This window comes from Solanum verrucosum, unplaced genomic scaffold (assembly GCF_900185275.1).
Source record: "Solanum verrucosum unplaced genomic scaffold, falcon-dt-bn FXZP01000237.1, whole genome shotgun sequence".
NCBI lineage: Eukaryota > Viridiplantae > Streptophyta > Magnoliopsida > Solanales > Solanaceae > Solanum > Solanum verrucosum.
This window is the reverse complement of record NW_026020069.1, coordinates 50,425-67,589: the sequence shown is the minus strand read 5'-3', so window position 1 is coordinate 67,589 and position 17,165 is coordinate 50,425. Positions and strand designations below refer to the sequence as shown.

The following is a 17,165-nucleotide window of genomic DNA, read 5'->3' as shown; positions in this document are numbered from 1 at the left end:
GTAAAGTCATGTCCCCACTTGTCCATCTAGTTTTGATCAACAAAACAAGGACGTTGAGGAATCTCTAGCAAAGTAAAAAATTCAAAAGGAGAAACAATCTGCTTTATCAGTTACTGCATTATCTATCCAACAGTTGCAAGACATGATAACGAACACTATTAGGGCTCAATGGCGGAACACCACAAAGTTCCTTGTATTACTCCAAGCCATATACTAGACGTATTGATCGTCTATCAGTGCCAACAAACTATCAACCACCAAAGCTACAACAATTTGATGGCAAGGGGAACCCAAGGCAACATATCGCTCACTTTGTTGAAACTTGTAGCAATGTTGGAACACATGGTGACATTCGACTGGTATATCGACTTGGAACACGAGTCCATCGATTGTTTGGAGCAACACGAGAAGGAATTCCTCAATCGTTTTTACTGTACTCGTCGAACTGCTGTAAGCATGATAAAGTTGACTGGCACTAAGCAAAGAAAGGACAAGCATGTGGTGGATTACATCAATTATTGGAGATCATTGAGTTTGGACTGCAAATATCGTCTTTCTGAAGTATCTGCTATGGAAATGTGCATTCAGGGTATGCATTGGGGACTTCTATACATACTACAAGGAATCAAACAGCAAACTTTGAGGAACTTGCTACACGAGCGCATGGCATGGAGTTGAGCATCACAAGTCATGGGAAGGCATCTCCTTTTGCTGATCTGACAAAGGAAAAGAAGGAGTTCAAGAAAGGTATGACCTCAAAGATCCAGACTAAGGAATCTATGGCGGTGAAATCAACTTCTGTAAAGGTCACCACCAAAAAGAAACTAAAAGAGGAGGAAGCCCTAAGTCAATATCTGAAGGAGAAGAGGCGACGTCCAACCTTGAAGGATTTAGAAGACAAGGTTTACCCATTTCCAAATTCAGACGTACCTATGATTCTTGATGAATTGCTAGCTAAGAAAGTCATCGATCTTCCTAAATCAAAAAGGCCTGAAGAAATCAATAAGGTTGGTGATCTTAAATACTGCAAGTTCCATCGCGTCATTGGCCACCCGACAAGTAAATGTTTTATCTTGAAAGAGAAAATCATGATGTTTGTAAGCGTAAGGAAAAATTATCATTGACATGGATGAAACAACGGAGGCGAATCATGCTAGTGTAGCATCCGATCAAAAGAAGTGTTCAAGGTCTCAAATTATGCCAAACACCATTTTCTTGCAATTCGGTAGTTTCACACCTATTAATGTTTATTTTCCAAGGAAAACCCCTGAAGGTTCACTAGAGATAGACGACAATGAAGTTGATGGTTGCAATCTAGTTTCTCATAAGAAGCAGAAACATCAAGCAGTTCTTAGGATACGACTTCCTAAGACAAGAGCAGTAAGGAGTGATGTGAATCAACTACAACCATCAAAAAGCGTCAAGCCTTGTACTAGCCAAAAAATCAATGGTTCTTTATCGCAGAGGGTTCGAAGGCCTATTACGTTGGATGAATTCTTTCCTAAAAAATTCTTTTACGATAGTCAAATTGGTGCAACACATGTTGTTTCCAGTACAGATGAAACAAAGGAAAGCAAAAGAAAAAATCATGCAACAATAACACAAGAACATCAAGCTACTGGAAATGTTGCCCCATGTTGTGCTACAATTACCTTCACAGATGATGAATTGTTGTTAGGGTCTAAGCTACATAATAGGCCCTTGTTTGTTGTAGGATCTATTCGAGAACAACATCTCAATCGCATTCTAATCGATGGTGGTTCGGCAGTCAATAGTATGCCAAAAGTTGTTTTGAAAAAACTCGAGTTCTCTATTGATGAATTGTCCAAAAACAATCTAATGATCCAAGGTTTCAATCAAGGAGGACAATGATCCATAGGGAAGATTCACATAGGATTTTCCATTGGCGACGTGAAATCAAACACTTTGATTCATGTCATAGATGCCAAAACATCATACAACTTGTTGCTTAGACGTCCTTGGGTTCATGAAAATAGAGTAGTGTCATCTATTTTGCATCAATGCATGAAGTATATGAAAGATGGTGAAGTAGTCAAAATTGATGCAGACATCAATCCTTTCACTGAGACGGAGTCATATTTTGCAGGTGCAAAATTCTATTTAGATTCTAGAAGATCAAATATAGAAGAACATGTAGAAGCCGACTCGATTGATCTCAAAGATAGTAAAGTTCAATGGGTTGCTATCAATATGTCTAAGAAGAGAACGGAAGAGGTTTCCATTAAGCTTTCACCATCTAAATGAGACATGTAGACCAATATTGATGATGAGCAACCAATTTTTTGCTACATTCCACGTGAACGTCGAAAAAAGGACAACCACTGCTAGAGGAATGTACTCAACAAGATCACCCACCGAGGAAAGAATTGAGTCGCACAACATTCCAAGATTTGAATGAGAAAATGACTATCCCAGTTGCACAAGTCCCATCTATCACTTTGGAGCCTTCCAAAGAAAATACCCAAGTTAGTAAGATAAAAGGGAACTTTGATCAAAAGGTCTTCACAATATTTGAAAAATCAGGTGACAACTTCTCAAATCCAGCAAAGTTAGGAGAACTCGCGGAGAAAGTCACTGGCGAAAAGATACATTGGCTTACAAAGTCTCAAATGCGGTTGAGAAAACAAGAATATTATGTCGCCACTCCTAAGTTTGGGTTAAGATTCAGCTTGCCGGAGCCTCTTCGGATTTTATCTAAGAAGGGGAAAGAAATAACTTCATCCAACTACACTTCTATAGAAAAGACAAAAGAATCTAAGGAGGGTAAAACACCATGACAGACTTCGGTGTTTGAACGCATTGGAAGATTAACACCCTGTGTCTCTGCATTTGAAAAATTGGGGTGCAAGGATGAAATAGGATCCTCTAAACAAGTGGACGAACATGCCACCACTTCAAAGACTTCTATATTTCATCGTTTGGGAACTAAAATAAAGTCATTATCGGAAAGGAGGTTGTTGGAGCATGAAAATCAAGGTTCTTGTGATGTAACTGACGACAAAGATATTCATAGTGTTTTCCAATCACGTATGAAGAGAAAAGTTGTATTGTCAATCACCACCGATGATTCTTTGAAGGTGAAAAGAAGCACAATTATTGTCACCAACCAGTTTCATGGAGAAACTAAGAAGGAGAAAGATGAAGCCATCACAGTCTTCGTGGGAAGTCAGATGGAAGATTCAAACTTGACATAATTATCCTATCACATAATAGTGGAAGAAGGTCCAGACATTGATGATACATATGATGATGTCCAAAAGGCTCCCCTTCAACTGGAGGATGGTGTACAATCAACCATAGACAACCTCAAGGAACTAAATCTAGGCACTCTGGAAGATCCACGTCCAATCTTCATTAGTGCACTTCTTACACCAGAAGAAGTGAAGAATACTTCAAGTTATTAGTTGAGTACAAAGACGTTTTTTCTTGGTCGTACAGAGAAATGTCGGGCCTTAGTCCCAAGATACCTATTTATCATTTGGGGATAAAAAATGGAACACGTCTTCTAAAGCAGTCATAACGAGTGTTTCACCTTGAGTTGGTAACACAAATTGAAGTGGAGGTCAACAAGCTCATCGAAGCTTGATTTATTCGAGAAGTGAAGTACCCATTGTGGATCTAAAATATTGTACCTGTTAAAAAGAAGAATGGTCAAATACGTGTCTGCGTTGATTTTTGAGGTTTGAACAAGGCATGTCTGAAAGATGACTTCCCTTTGTCAATCATTGAGCTCATGGTTGATGCTACAACTAGGCATGAAGCTATGTCATTTATGGATGGGTCTTCTGGATATAATAAAATCAGAATGTCTCCAAAAGATGAAGAATACACTGTCTTCCGAACTCCAAAAGGGATTTATTGTTACAAAGTAATGCCCTTTGGTCTAAAGAATGCTGAGGCCACCTATCAACGTGCAATGCAAAACATATTTGATGACATGCTTCATAAGAGGGTGGAATGATGTAACATCTGGCAATTTGAAATAGCTATGAAGAAGCTTAGAATTGAAAATAGTCATTTTTGGACAGAATGAAAAATCTGGAAATTGGGTAAGTATGGAAAAAATGAGTTTTTGGTCAACTTTGAACGGACATAACTCCTGGCTCAGGATGATTTAGGTGTATTTCCAGTTATGTTTGCAAATCTCGTGGAATAATCTTTCCAACGCCGCTGAGTTTGCTCGATTTCAAGTTCGTATGAGTGAGTTATGCCCTTTGAAAGTTGGGTTGTTGGTATAGGGAAGTCAGCCCGAATTTGTAAGGTTATTTTGGTCTTTTCCCTAATCATTTATTTTGGTTATATTAAGGGTCTAGACTGATTTTAAATCAGTTTTCCCTTTTAAAAAGTGAGAGTTAGGGTTCTTGAGAGAAGAAGAGAAGAAAAGGAGAAGGAGAAGAAGAAGCAAGGTTCGTAGAGATCGTCGTGGATTTTGTCGGGGGTGATCCCTATTAAGGTGTGTGAGATCATAGTGTTGGGTTGGTTCTTTCCCCCACACGCCAAACTCATTTTAATTTCGAGACAAGATTGGTTGTGTTTGTTGAAGTTTGTGGTTGTGTTTGTTGAAGTTGTTGGTTGTGTTGTTGAAGTTTCTTGTTGTCTTGGTACATGTTTCTGATTGTGATTTCAAGTTGAATCTAGTGTATGTTGAGGGGTTTTATGATTCTAAGTGTTTGGGGCTGGAACCTTTGAAGTTAAGAAGGTTTAGAGTTGGAAAAATGAAGGAGAAAAGTCGGAGTTTTGGGGAAAAAGGCTGGGGCGTCGCGCCAGCCAACGCGCTCCAAAAGGGATTCTGAGCTTCCACCCTTGGGGCGGCGCGCCTAGCAGAGCCCCCACCAAGCCCCTCTGAAGAATGAGGGCTGGCGCCCCGCACCTCTCAGAGCTCCAAGGACGCCAATCCTTCCAATTCATTCCCCATTTTTTCATGTATGTTCCTTGGTAATGTACCTATGTTTCATAGTTGTTTTCAACACTTCAAGGTACGTCTAAACGTTAAGAACTCATCCATAAACATGTGATCATATACATTGAATCTATAATCCAATTCAAGGCGAGTTAGGATCAAAGTCAAGTGAAGTTAGAAGTCAAGTGAAGTACAATCAAGCTTAGAAGTTAAGAGGTAAGTCAAAACAAGTCTTTAAAGTTTTGCAAGAGTCTTTATTGAACGTTTTAACTTCATTTTAAGGCTCAAGTTTCAAGTTGAATAAAGAGCATAGAGTTTCAAGTTAAGTAAAGAGAATAGAGTTTCAAGTTAAGTAAAGAGCATAGAGTTTCAAGTTAAGCCAAGAGTAAAAAGTCAAGTTCATTTCTCAAAAGTTATTAGGGAACTAAGTATTCCCAAAGAAGTTTATAAATGTTTTCACATTTAAGATGAGAGGAAACTGAGATTTCTAAAAGGAGTTTTGAGCGGTTTGAGTACTATCTCTTTTTAAGAAAAGATGAGTTTTGCGAAAGAGTTTCTAAAACATGATTAGTATGATAATCGAGTATGTCATCAATGTTTAAACAGTATGGTCTCTAGATATACCATCAATGTTTATGCAGTATGATTTCCCGAGTTATCAATGATCATAGAAAAATATGGTTTTGATATGTTCTTTTTAGAAAGAGTTTTCAAGAGCAATTACCCCTTTTAAGAGGGAAGTTTGAGCAATTATTTCAAACTAAAGAAAGATATGTTTAAAACACTTACGAGCTAAAGTATTTTTGGGAGTAGTCTTGAGCACCGAATTGGGGACACGAGTTCATATTAACTCAACTCTCCATAAGAACCATGTAGCCAAACATAGGATTTGAAGGGTCATACTTTTTAGATGATCACGTAAAGTTAAGCTAGTGGATCCACTAAGTTAAAGTTAAAGTAAGGTCCTATATCACGGCAAGGTATAAGATGGTCCTTGGGCAACGTGAGGTAAAACGTTGTATCACCACTTAAGCATGTAGTGGTGGCTTTCGGTTAAAGGAACTCCCACAGAAGAAATTGCATGGTTCCTCGAGGGGTTCTGCTTAGTATGGATGAGGGTATGAGACTTCATTCATGCATTGCACAAGTAGACTTTGAGAGGAAGCATAGTATTTTTATGATATTATAAATATGATTTTGACGTCATGTTTTAAATAGTTTTACAAGCTTTATATATATTGCATGTGTGCTTTATATTGAGTTCAGTTATTCTTGAGTTGAACAGAGCCAAGGTAAGTTCTCTTTTGTTTCCCTTTCAAGCTTAAGTTGTTGTTAGCGGTCCAGCTCGCATACTCGTACATTTCATGTACTGATGCCAGTTGGCCTGCATCTTATTATGATGCAGACGCAGGTACCCAGGATCATCATTCAGCAAGCCGTTGATCCAGCTGAGCACTCCAGAGTCAGTGGTGAGCCTCCTTGCATTCCGGAGGACTCTGTTATTTTGTGTTCCTAGTTTTGTTATTAGGATGTTGTGGGGTCTGTCCCAACATATATCTCAGTATTATAGAGGCTTCATAGACAGTCAGTCAGTTAGTGTTGAGTCTCTCATCTGTATATATGTAAATATTCTATTTTGAGACTCGAGTTGCCTTTTTGGCCAGATTTTATCAGTTAAGTTGTCTTATGACCTTTTGTTGCATGGAGTTTTCTATTGAGTTAGGTTTCCGCTGAGTTAAGAAGCCAGGCCAAGGGTTCGCTTGGGGGCCAGAAATGGTCTTCGAGTGCCGGCCACGTCCAGGGTGTAGGCTCGGGGGATGTCAAACTTGGTATCAGAGCACAGAGTTCCAAAGTCCTAGGGAGTCTATGGAGCCGTGTCTATAGAGTCCTAGTTATCGATGTGAAGCGCGCCACATCTATAATTAGGAGGCTGCAACATTTAGGAAGATTTCTCACTTCTTTCACACTCATCTCGTGCGTTAGAGTTTATCTCCAAAAAGTTTCTTTCTAATTAGTGCTTACGCGTGTTTTCAGAGGATTTTGCCTCCACGAAGAATAGTCAGAGTTTGTCCAGCTATGAAGAGTGTTGAGGAACAAGAGTTACCAAATGCCCTAGAAGTGCAAACCCAAGAAGAGATCAAATATGCTGATTTTCGTGAAGCTATCCGGATGTTAAGTCAAGTTGCGACCTTTCATGTTGGGCAGAGATCTAATCGACACGAAGTGGTTGATACTTCAAGGATCCGTGAACTCTTAAGGATGAACCCACCAAGCTTCACAGGTTCAAGTATTAGTGAGAATCCAGAGAACTTCATTGAGGAGCTTAAAAAGGTATTTGATGTGATGCATGTTGCTGAGTCGGAGAGGGTGGAACTAGCTGCATACCAATTGAAGGTTGTTGCTAGAATCTGGTTTGACCAATGAAAAAAGAATAGGGCTGAGGATGCGCCAGTAGTGAGTTGGGTTGTGTTTGAGAGTGCTCTCATGGGGCGTTTCTTTCCTCGTGAGTTGCGTAAGGCAAAGATAAAAAAGTTTCTCACCCTTAACCCGGAGTCTATGAGTGTTCATGAGTACAGTCTGAAGTTCACTTAACTTTCCCACTATGCTCCGGAGATGGTTGCGGACATGAGGAGTAGAATGTGTTTATATGTTACTGGGTTATCGTTAGTCAAGCAAGGCAGACAAGGCATCTATGATGATAGGGGATATTGACCTAGCAAGATTTATGATCCATGTACAACAAGTTGAGGATGATAAGTTGAAGGATTGAGAAGAGTTTAAGGATAAGAGAGCTAAGATAGTAGGGGACGAGTTCAGGCAGCAAAAGAATGATGCTAACCAATCATCCCTCCCACAGAAACAAAAGGGACCTGCTTCACCATTTGCTAGTGCACTTGCACCTGAGAACAAAGATGGGTACAATAGAAATTCCTATAGTTTCAGGGCTAGACTTGCCTATCCTCAAGGCAGTATGGTGCCAAGGGGTAGTAAGCCTTCTGCCTGCGCCAAGTGTGGTAGGAACCACTCAGGTATTTGTCGTGAGGGCTCCATTGGTTGTTTCAAGTGTGGTCAGAGTGGACATTTCATGCGAGAGTGTCTAAAGAACAGGCAAGGTAGTGGAAATCTGAGCAATAGGGCCCAAGCTTCATCAGTTGCTCCCCCAGACATGATGGTACCTAGAGGAGCTACTTCTAGTACTGGCGGAGGAGCAAACCACCTCTACGCAATCAACAGTTGCCAAGAGCAAGAGGATTCATCAGATGTTGTCACTGGTATGATTCGAGTCTTTGACTTTGTTGTTTATGCTTTGCTAGACCCCAGAGCGAGTTTATCTTTTGTAATTCCTTATGTTGCTATGAACTTTGATGTTATACTTGAGCAACCTAGTGAGCTAGTCATAGAGTGGAGTAGTAGTTCAGCAGTGCCTAGGGTTGTTTCATTTCGTACCTCAAGGCGAGAAAGTTAGTTTCGAAGGGTTGTATCTATCACTTAGTCCGAGTAATGACTCTAGTGTTGAGATACCTCATTTTCAGTCAGTTCTTATAGTAAGAGAGTTTTCAGAAGTTTTTCCTGATGATCTACCCGGAATTTCTCCTGAGAGAGAAATAGACTTTGGTAATACATCATTCCAGATACTTGTCCTATCTCTATTTCGCCATATAGAATGGCACCAACAGAGTTGAAAGTGTTGAAAGAGCAGTTAAAGGGATCTAGTAGAGTAAAGAGAATAGTTGTCCATCCCCTACAACTATAAATAGGGGATGAACATAACATTCTTGGAGCATCAAGAAAACCCTTCAACAAACATTCTGCAAGGATTAGAGAAAGCTACAACACCAACTACATAGCTCTTCGAAGGAGTGGTCAACGGAGTTCTTCCCGGAGATCGATGTGAAACGACGAACTGCATCCTGACGTTCCTGGAGATCAAACACATCTCAAGGAGGTCTACAACATCCTGCATTTGAGAATTACGCTACTGACAACCCTCAAATCACGGAGAAACTTAAGAGAGAAGAATCAAGAGAACAACAGAATTGTATTCACAACGATTCATCAATAAAAATAACATTTTCTTTTATTTATTTTGCTTGTAGTCAATTTTCAGCTCTTAAGGAAATTTATTGCGAACAGTGGTATACTTTTTTTTTAGAGTCGTTATGACTAAATTGTCCATCATATCTCACATAACTTTTGTGTTACATCCTTCTTTCACCTTTTTTTCCCTTTGACAACCACGTGGTCTTCTAACAATTGTCTTGAAAAAGGAGATTAGATTTCTATTGGTTATATTATTAAGTAAAAAGTACTATAAATTATAATTATTAGTAACTTAAAATATTTAAAAGACATAAAAAAATGATTCACTCTCGAAATCAGATCACAATGATGTAGATCATAATAACAAACATCGTAAAAATTCAAAGGGCATAAGTTTTTTGAAATGATTCTTGAAATTTTATAAGTACAACATAAATTTGAATAGAGGGAGTAACATACATTATTCAAAAATTATGTAAAAGATATTATAAATCACAATAATTAACAATTTAAAATATTTAAAAATCATAAATAATTTGATTGTCTCTCAAAATTTTATCACTACCACATAAATTGAGATAAAATAAATAATATATATTATTTGAAAATGACATAAAAAGTATTATAAATCATAATAATTAACAACTTAAAATTTTAGAAGACATATAAAAACTAAGTTGACTCTTGAATTCTATCAGAGTGGTGCCAGATAGAGAGAGGGCTATTTAAATTACGTAAAGTACCATAAATCTCAATAATTAACAACTTAAAATATCTAAAAATCATATTAAAAATTTGATTGTCTCTTCAAATTCTTTTTATGTCACATAAATTATAATAAAAAAATGATATATATTGAGTCCGTGCTAGCACGAGCACATATATCTAATACTACTACAAGACTATCCTTCCGCACTAATCAGAAGCCGCTGCCTCTTCCTTTGGTTGGAGGTTCCTAAAAATGATAACAAAACAAAAAATTATTATGTTTTCATGATTACCAAAATGATGTAAAAATGATTTATTTGTCTAAGTGAGTAATGAAACCTATAGCGTAGCCAACGAGAAAGTTGGTAGAGTTGGACAGATTCATTAGCAGCATGGCAAGCTAGCAACATATGATTTCTAGGCCTCACCATCCATGCAAATCTCATACACAACATCGAATAAATACACAATACTGCAACCAAACACAAATTAATATTTTATATATAGCTTATCAAGTGACGTGCATCAACAATTTATATTCTATAGATATTTTAATACTCTTTCTATTCCGTTCACATTTATTTGTCACAATTGAATTTACTATAGTTTAAAAAATGGCTCAAAGTTTGAATTCTGACATTTTCTTGGGCTGAAACCTGAATTTGCACTTACGGGATTCAATATATAAAGGGGTAAATACAGAAAGAACATATTTTTAACCATATATAAATAATAGTATAAATTTTTATTGAAGGAGGTTTATCTAATCCCTTTAGCCCTACCTAGCTCCACCCCAGCCAATATAATTCTGCATTGTGTGACCCTGCAGAAATGAATCTACCATGCTTTGGAAAGACACTATATACTCCCTTCGTCTCATAAGTTATAAGATACTTTTTTTTTAGTTTGTTCCAAATAGAATATCATTTTACTATGATAAAAAATAATTTAATTCTAAAATTCCTCTTTTTTTCTTAATAAAATAATTTACAACCACACAAATATTTAATGATTGTTCTAAATCACAAATTTCAAAAATCTTACTCTTAACCATCGTATCAAGTCAAAAGATATCATATAAAATGAGACAGAAAGTATATGTTATAGCTAACTCACCTGCAGTCATGTTGCCAGATATCGCGTCTGGGGGCTTTTTTGTATCCATCATTCCCTAACACAATCATTTGTGAATATTAATTTCAGAAATTTTCTGTTCAACTTTAATAGTAAGATCGATCGAGATTCGCTTATGGATCTCGATCGATCGATCGATTATCAATATATGTTACATAAAAATGATGATCCATATAGGAAAGGGTACATACAGAGATGACAAATCCCCAATTGGCCATAGGACCCCAAAAGTGAGTTGTTTTAGGACCCATTGGACTATTCAAGTACGCTCGGACGGATTCCATCACATATATCTATGCTTTCTGCATATACACAATTCAAATTATTCACCAAAACACATATACGCTGTGGGAAAAATTATGAGAGACCAATGTTCAAATTTCAGCAAAAGATTTAAAAAAATATTTTTTTAATCTGTCTAAACCTTGGTGTAACCTAAAATCCATGGTGGTGGAATACATTATGTACCTGATGAATTAGTCAAGATGTGTCCAATCTAATAGTTGTTGAATCCTGGATATAGAGAAAATTAAATTAAATTGGAAAATCTTGCAAGGAATGGTACGAAGAAATTACTAATTAAGGAAATTGAATTGCCTAAAGTACTAATATAAAAAATAAAAAAAAGACACGTTCTACTTTTGTGGAAACTTAATTTGATAAAACCAAAATAAGATGAAAGGGCTTACCAAATTGTGTCAATATGCATAAGAGACGTACAAGGAAGAGCACTTGAAACGATGGTTGATTAATTAGTATCAGTGAATATATAGTAGGAGACGGAGAAGCATGAGGCTATTTTAATTTATATGTTGGGATTTGCGAAGGTAGGCTCTACTCAGTGTTAATTACTCCTATATTCCATACTGACGGAACTTTGGAGTCTTTTTTACTGGTCAAAATAATTAAAATTTTCAAAGTTCAAGATGGATGTTTAATTTCTTTTTCATAAATGTCCTTTCATTTATCAATGTTTTATATTTTCTAAAAGAAAAATTACACTATTTACAAAGTTATGATTTTACAAAGGACAATAGTGTAAAATATGATTTTAATTATGTCCTTGAATGTTTTTTCTTAATATGTGTGCATTACCTTACAAATTCAATTAATACGGAATAGAGGGAATATTAATTAGCAGATTCTGAATTTAAATGTTTTGAGTTCTAAATCAAACGTGATTTTTTTAAAAACATTTATAAATATATACTCATATAATTTTATTTTTTACGTAGTTTTTTATTTGGCATTATACATAAATACACCCTTTAACCTGGCTTCAGCTGACATCTATTGCCTTTAATTTTGGGGCACACAAGTAGACACTTAAATTCGTATAAAATTGAACAAAATAGGCATATGCGTCCTACGTGGCATAATACACATTGGACACAAATTTTCATTTAGAACGCTACATATAATGCACGTGTCTATTTGTTTAATTTTATACAAATTCAAGTGTCTATTTATATGCACTCAAAATTGAAGGACATAAATATCAACTTAGACCAAGTTAAAAGATACGTTTATTTATTATGATTTTATTCGAAGCACTAAAGTTAGATTTGCTACCCGGGCTATACTCTATAGTAGAGAGGAAGAGGCATGAATGAATCATTCATTACGTTACGGCTGCCTAAATCAGAGGGCGTATCCAGGAATTCGTCAAGATAGGTGCACGAATACGAAAAAATGCATTTTAAATATAAATTTGATAAGATTGACTTTTAGGTTCTTAATATGAATCATTAAATTTTAAAAATTATAGGTCCAAAATATATAATACTATTAGTTTTAAATTTTAATATATACATTTGATTTAATTATATAAAAATCTTATAGTGCAAAGTTTTTTAGGAACTTCCAATGTAAGACACTTGAAAATTTTGAAAGATTAAAGTGAAAAAACAAAAGAAAAATTAGTTGAAACGTCAAAAGTATAATCGATAATCACTTGGGGGGGTGTTACTCAAAAGGACAAGATAGATATAAGACTTAAATTTTTATCATTACTTAGAGAGGTGCAAATCATTATTATATTATTATATGATACTTTAAACATGGATTTACACATTTATATTTAAATATTTTTTAAAAATATAACACTATTATATATGATCTAGAGAGGAAAGCACGTGAACCACAGCAGCCCCTCTGAATACGCCCCTAGCTGCCTTGGCCTAAAAAGTCATCCTCATGACTCAGACGTTTTTTGTTGTTTTGTAATTGGAAATATCTTTGGTCGTCTATCAAGATATTATAACCACATATATATATAAAACAAGGAATTAATTTTTCTTTTCTGGTAAATTGGGAGGCAAATTTCTAGCCTAACCTTTATTTCATGTTTTTCCAAATGGATTACATTGCCAAACTTTTGGCCAAATCTCAACATCTTTCTTGTTGAACTGACAAATTATCACCCAATTTTCGATAAGTGGATTCAAAATAATAAAAAATAATAAATACATGAATAAATCAAGAAATTCAACAGTTATTATACATAACACATATAAGATAATTTAACCTTTATATGATAACTTTTTGTCATTCAACATTTATTATACATAACACATATAAGATAATTTAACCTTTATATGATGTAATTTTTTTGTCAAACCTTTTAATTCATGTATAGGATAAAAATAATTGTGACATGTGGCCCAACTGAATCATAATACGTGGATAGTGATAAGAATCACACATGGTAAAGAAGGACGAGATACATAGACGAATCACAGAGACACATGGAAACAAGTCAAGACGGTGACATTGTACCAAACCCGGGCGGAGCTATGACATGGCAAGGGTGGTCAGATAAACAACCTTCGTCGGAAAATTTTTATGGGTATATATACTAAATATCGAGTTTTTTTGGATATATACTAACTGTTAAACAACCTTGACACAATAAAGGTTGACAGCCCAGCGGTTAAGGATGTGCAAAGATGCCTCAGCGTTCCGGGTTCAAGCCCAAGTGTTGGCGTTTTCTTTAATTCTTTTCATTAATTTTTCCGTTTGTTCTCTTAGAAAAGAAGATCGGTGTTCAAATTTCAAATAAGAGATTCAAAAAATATTTTTTTTAATCTGTCTAAACCTTGGTAGAATCTAATATCCGTGGTGGTGGAAGATGTCATGTACCTGGTGAATTAATCAAGATGCTCCAAACCTAATAGTTGTTGGATCCTGGATATATAGAGAAAATTAAAATTAATTGGAAAATCTTGCAAGGAAGGGTAGGAAGAAATTACTAATTAAGGAAATTGAATTGCCTAAAGTACTAATACAAAAAAAAAAGAAAAAAAAAAAAGACATGTTCTACTTTTGTGGAAACTTAATTTGATAAAACCAAAATAAGATGAAAGGGCTTACCAAATTGTGTCAATATGCATGAGAGACGTACAAGGAAGAGCACTTGAAACGATGGTTGATTAATTACTATCAGTGAATATATAGTAGGAGATGGAGAAGCATGAGGCTATTTTAATTTATATGTTGATTTGAGAAGGTAGGCTCTACTCAGTATTAATTACTCCTATATTCCATACTAACGGAATTTTGGAGCCTTTTTTACTGGTCAAAATAATTAAATTGTTCAAAGTTTAAGATGGATGTTTGAATTTTTTTCCATAAATGTCCTTTCATTTATCAATGTTTTATATTTTTTTAAAGAAAAATTACACTACTTACAAAGTTATGATTTTACAAAGGACAATAGTGTAAAATATGATTTTAATTATGTCCTTGAATGTTTTTTCTTAATATGTATGCATTACCTTACAAATTCAGTTAATACGGAATAAAGGGAGTATTAATTAGCAGATTCTGAATTTAATTGTTTTGAGTTCTATATCAAACGTGATTTTTTTTTAAAAAACATTTGTAAATATATACTCATATAATTTTATTTTTTACGTAGTTTTTATTTGGCATTATACATAAATACACTCTTTAACCTGGCTTCAACCGACATCTATAACCTTCAATTTTTGGTGTGCACAAGTAGACACTTAAACTTGTTAAAATTGAACAAAATAGACATATGAGTCATATGTGACATAATACACGTTCGACACAAATTTTCATTTAGAACGCTACATATGATGTCTATTTGTTCAATTTTATACAAATTCAAATGCCTACTTGTATACACTCAAAATTGAAGAACAAAAATATCAACTGAAACTAAGTTAAAATATACGTTTATGTATTATGCTTTTATTTCGAAGCACTAAAGTTAGATTTGCTACCCGGGCTATACTCTATAGTAGAGAGGAAGAGGCATGAATGAATCATTCATTACGTTACGGCTGCCTTGGCCTAAAAAGTCATCCTCATGACTCTGACGTTTTATGTTGTTCTGTAATTGGAAATATCTTTGGTCGTCTTTCAAGTAATCATACAAGGAAATAACTTTTTTTTTCTGGTAAGTTGGGAGGCCAATTTCTAGCCTAACCTTTATTTCATGTTTTTCCAAATGGATTACATTGCCAAACTTTTTGGCCAAATCTCAACACCTTTCTTGTTGAACTGATAAATTATCATCCAGTTTTCAGTTTTCGGTAAGTGGATTCAAAATATAAAAAATAATAAACACAAATAAATTAAGAAATTCAATATTTATTATACATACAATTAAAATAATTTAACTTTATATAAGATGTAATTTTCTGTCAAACCCTTTAATCTATGTCTCATATAAATAATTGTGACATGTGGCCCAACTGAATCATAACACGTGGATAGTGATAAGAACCACACATGGTAAAGGAGAGCGAGATACATAGACGAATCATACATAGACACGTGAAACAAGTCAAGACGGTGGCATTATACCAAAAAGCCTATGATATCCATTCCATAGAACTTACATTGAACTAAGACTTGAAACCCCCGACGGAAAAACTAACAACCGTTATAGCCTTTTTCAAACCGTCTCACAAGCGAAATCGGACTTTATTCTTTGCTCTTCTTTGCTCTTTAATGTCATTAATTACATGGTTTATCATGATGAGGATTAATCATATGTAATTAGCTTCTTTAGAAAATGATCCATACATAAGTGGTGGTAGGATCATCACTTTGTAAAACCTCTAATTATACTTCATTGAGTACTATCATTTTCTTCTCTAGCTATTTCATGACTTGTTTCACATAATTATAGCGTGACTTAGCTTGTACAGAGATATCTCCAATATCGATATAGCTGAAATCAGGCCAACACACGCTATCTCAATTTTTTATTTGTTTATTATATTTGATTCATCATTTAACTTTATCTTTCAATTGTTTTTTGTTTATCTTCTTAGAGTATACGTTTAATAAAATTTTCTGGAGAAATTGTTTAACTGATAAATTATTGTTTATGGAAAAATGTAATGAAAGGAAGAGTACCCATAATCTAATTATAGGGAAATGTGGAGGTCCTCTCTTTTTTGTTTGAATCCTTCGAAGTACTTTTTATGTAATTTTTTTTCAAGTGATAGCTAGCACATAACATGTTCTACTTGTTAATTTTATTTGATTTTATAATAAATATCATGTAGAACATGTACTATATATAAAAAAGGTTTATCTGAAAGTTATTTAGAAAGCAATATATTTTTCCTTTTCTATGAAAAATAATAGCATATAAATCAATATGGGTTTGTGGTGCATTGGTGGGAGTGTTTCACCCTTGACCAAAGGTCTCGGCTTCGAGCCCTGAGTATGGAGAAAATCATGTTGGGAGCGTCATCCCTGAATGAACCCTGTAGTGCGCGATCCCAATTTAATTAGAAATCCAATGTGGACTTCGAAACCCGAGTGCGAAATCAAAAGAAAGAAATAGCCTATGAAGTGACTTTTGATACCATTTGTTTTGGGGAACGTATTTACATCAAGTCACTAAGCTGTTTTATATCTTTTTTATGAAACGATGATAATAAGACATTATATTATTTTGGTGGTAACCCAAATTAATTTTCATTCCTAACTTTAATATCATATGTGAATATTTGTGTAGAGATCTATTCACGAATTTCTTAAGGATACTGATTCATTATTGTGATTTGATTTCAATTTAAATATGTGTAAAATTTGATGTTTGAAATAATTTTCCTCTTAGCCTTAAATTTTTTTAAGAGACTTTTCCCTTATGCAAGAAATTTGTGACATACGTTGTCGCATTAAAATGTATTAATCATATTTCTTATTTTTTGTTCTCGATATGACTAAACGGGAACATGCTTATATTGCTCTAAGTGAGAGTAATACTGAAAGGGGAGCAAAAATGAATTATAGAATAGTGTGTCGTAAACGGATCAAAATAAAAAATAATTTAGATTCTGAGCCTAAAGTGATAAGAAATGACTCGAGGACG

General features: G+C 34.9%; 1 protein-coding gene across 1 annotated transcript; it reads right to left on the bottom strand.

Annotated features, from left to right (window-relative positions):
- Window positions 1-9,871: 9,871 nt before the first annotated feature.
- On the bottom strand, window positions 9,872-14,234 carry LOC125823802 (mitochondrial pyruvate carrier 1-like). Its single transcript, XM_049503191.1, has 5 exons — window positions 14,177-14,234; window positions 10,996-11,106; window positions 10,787-10,841; window positions 10,010-10,142; window positions 9,872-9,917 (listed from the first exon to the last, which is right to left on the bottom strand). The coding sequence occupies exons 2-5, from the start codon at window positions 11,086-11,088 to the stop codon at window positions 9,878-9,880; spliced, it is 321 nt and encodes a 106-aa protein (XP_049359148.1). The 5' UTR covers window positions 11,089-11,106; window positions 14,177-14,234; the 3' UTR covers window positions 9,872-9,877.
- Window positions 14,235-17,165: the final 2,931 nt, after the last annotated feature.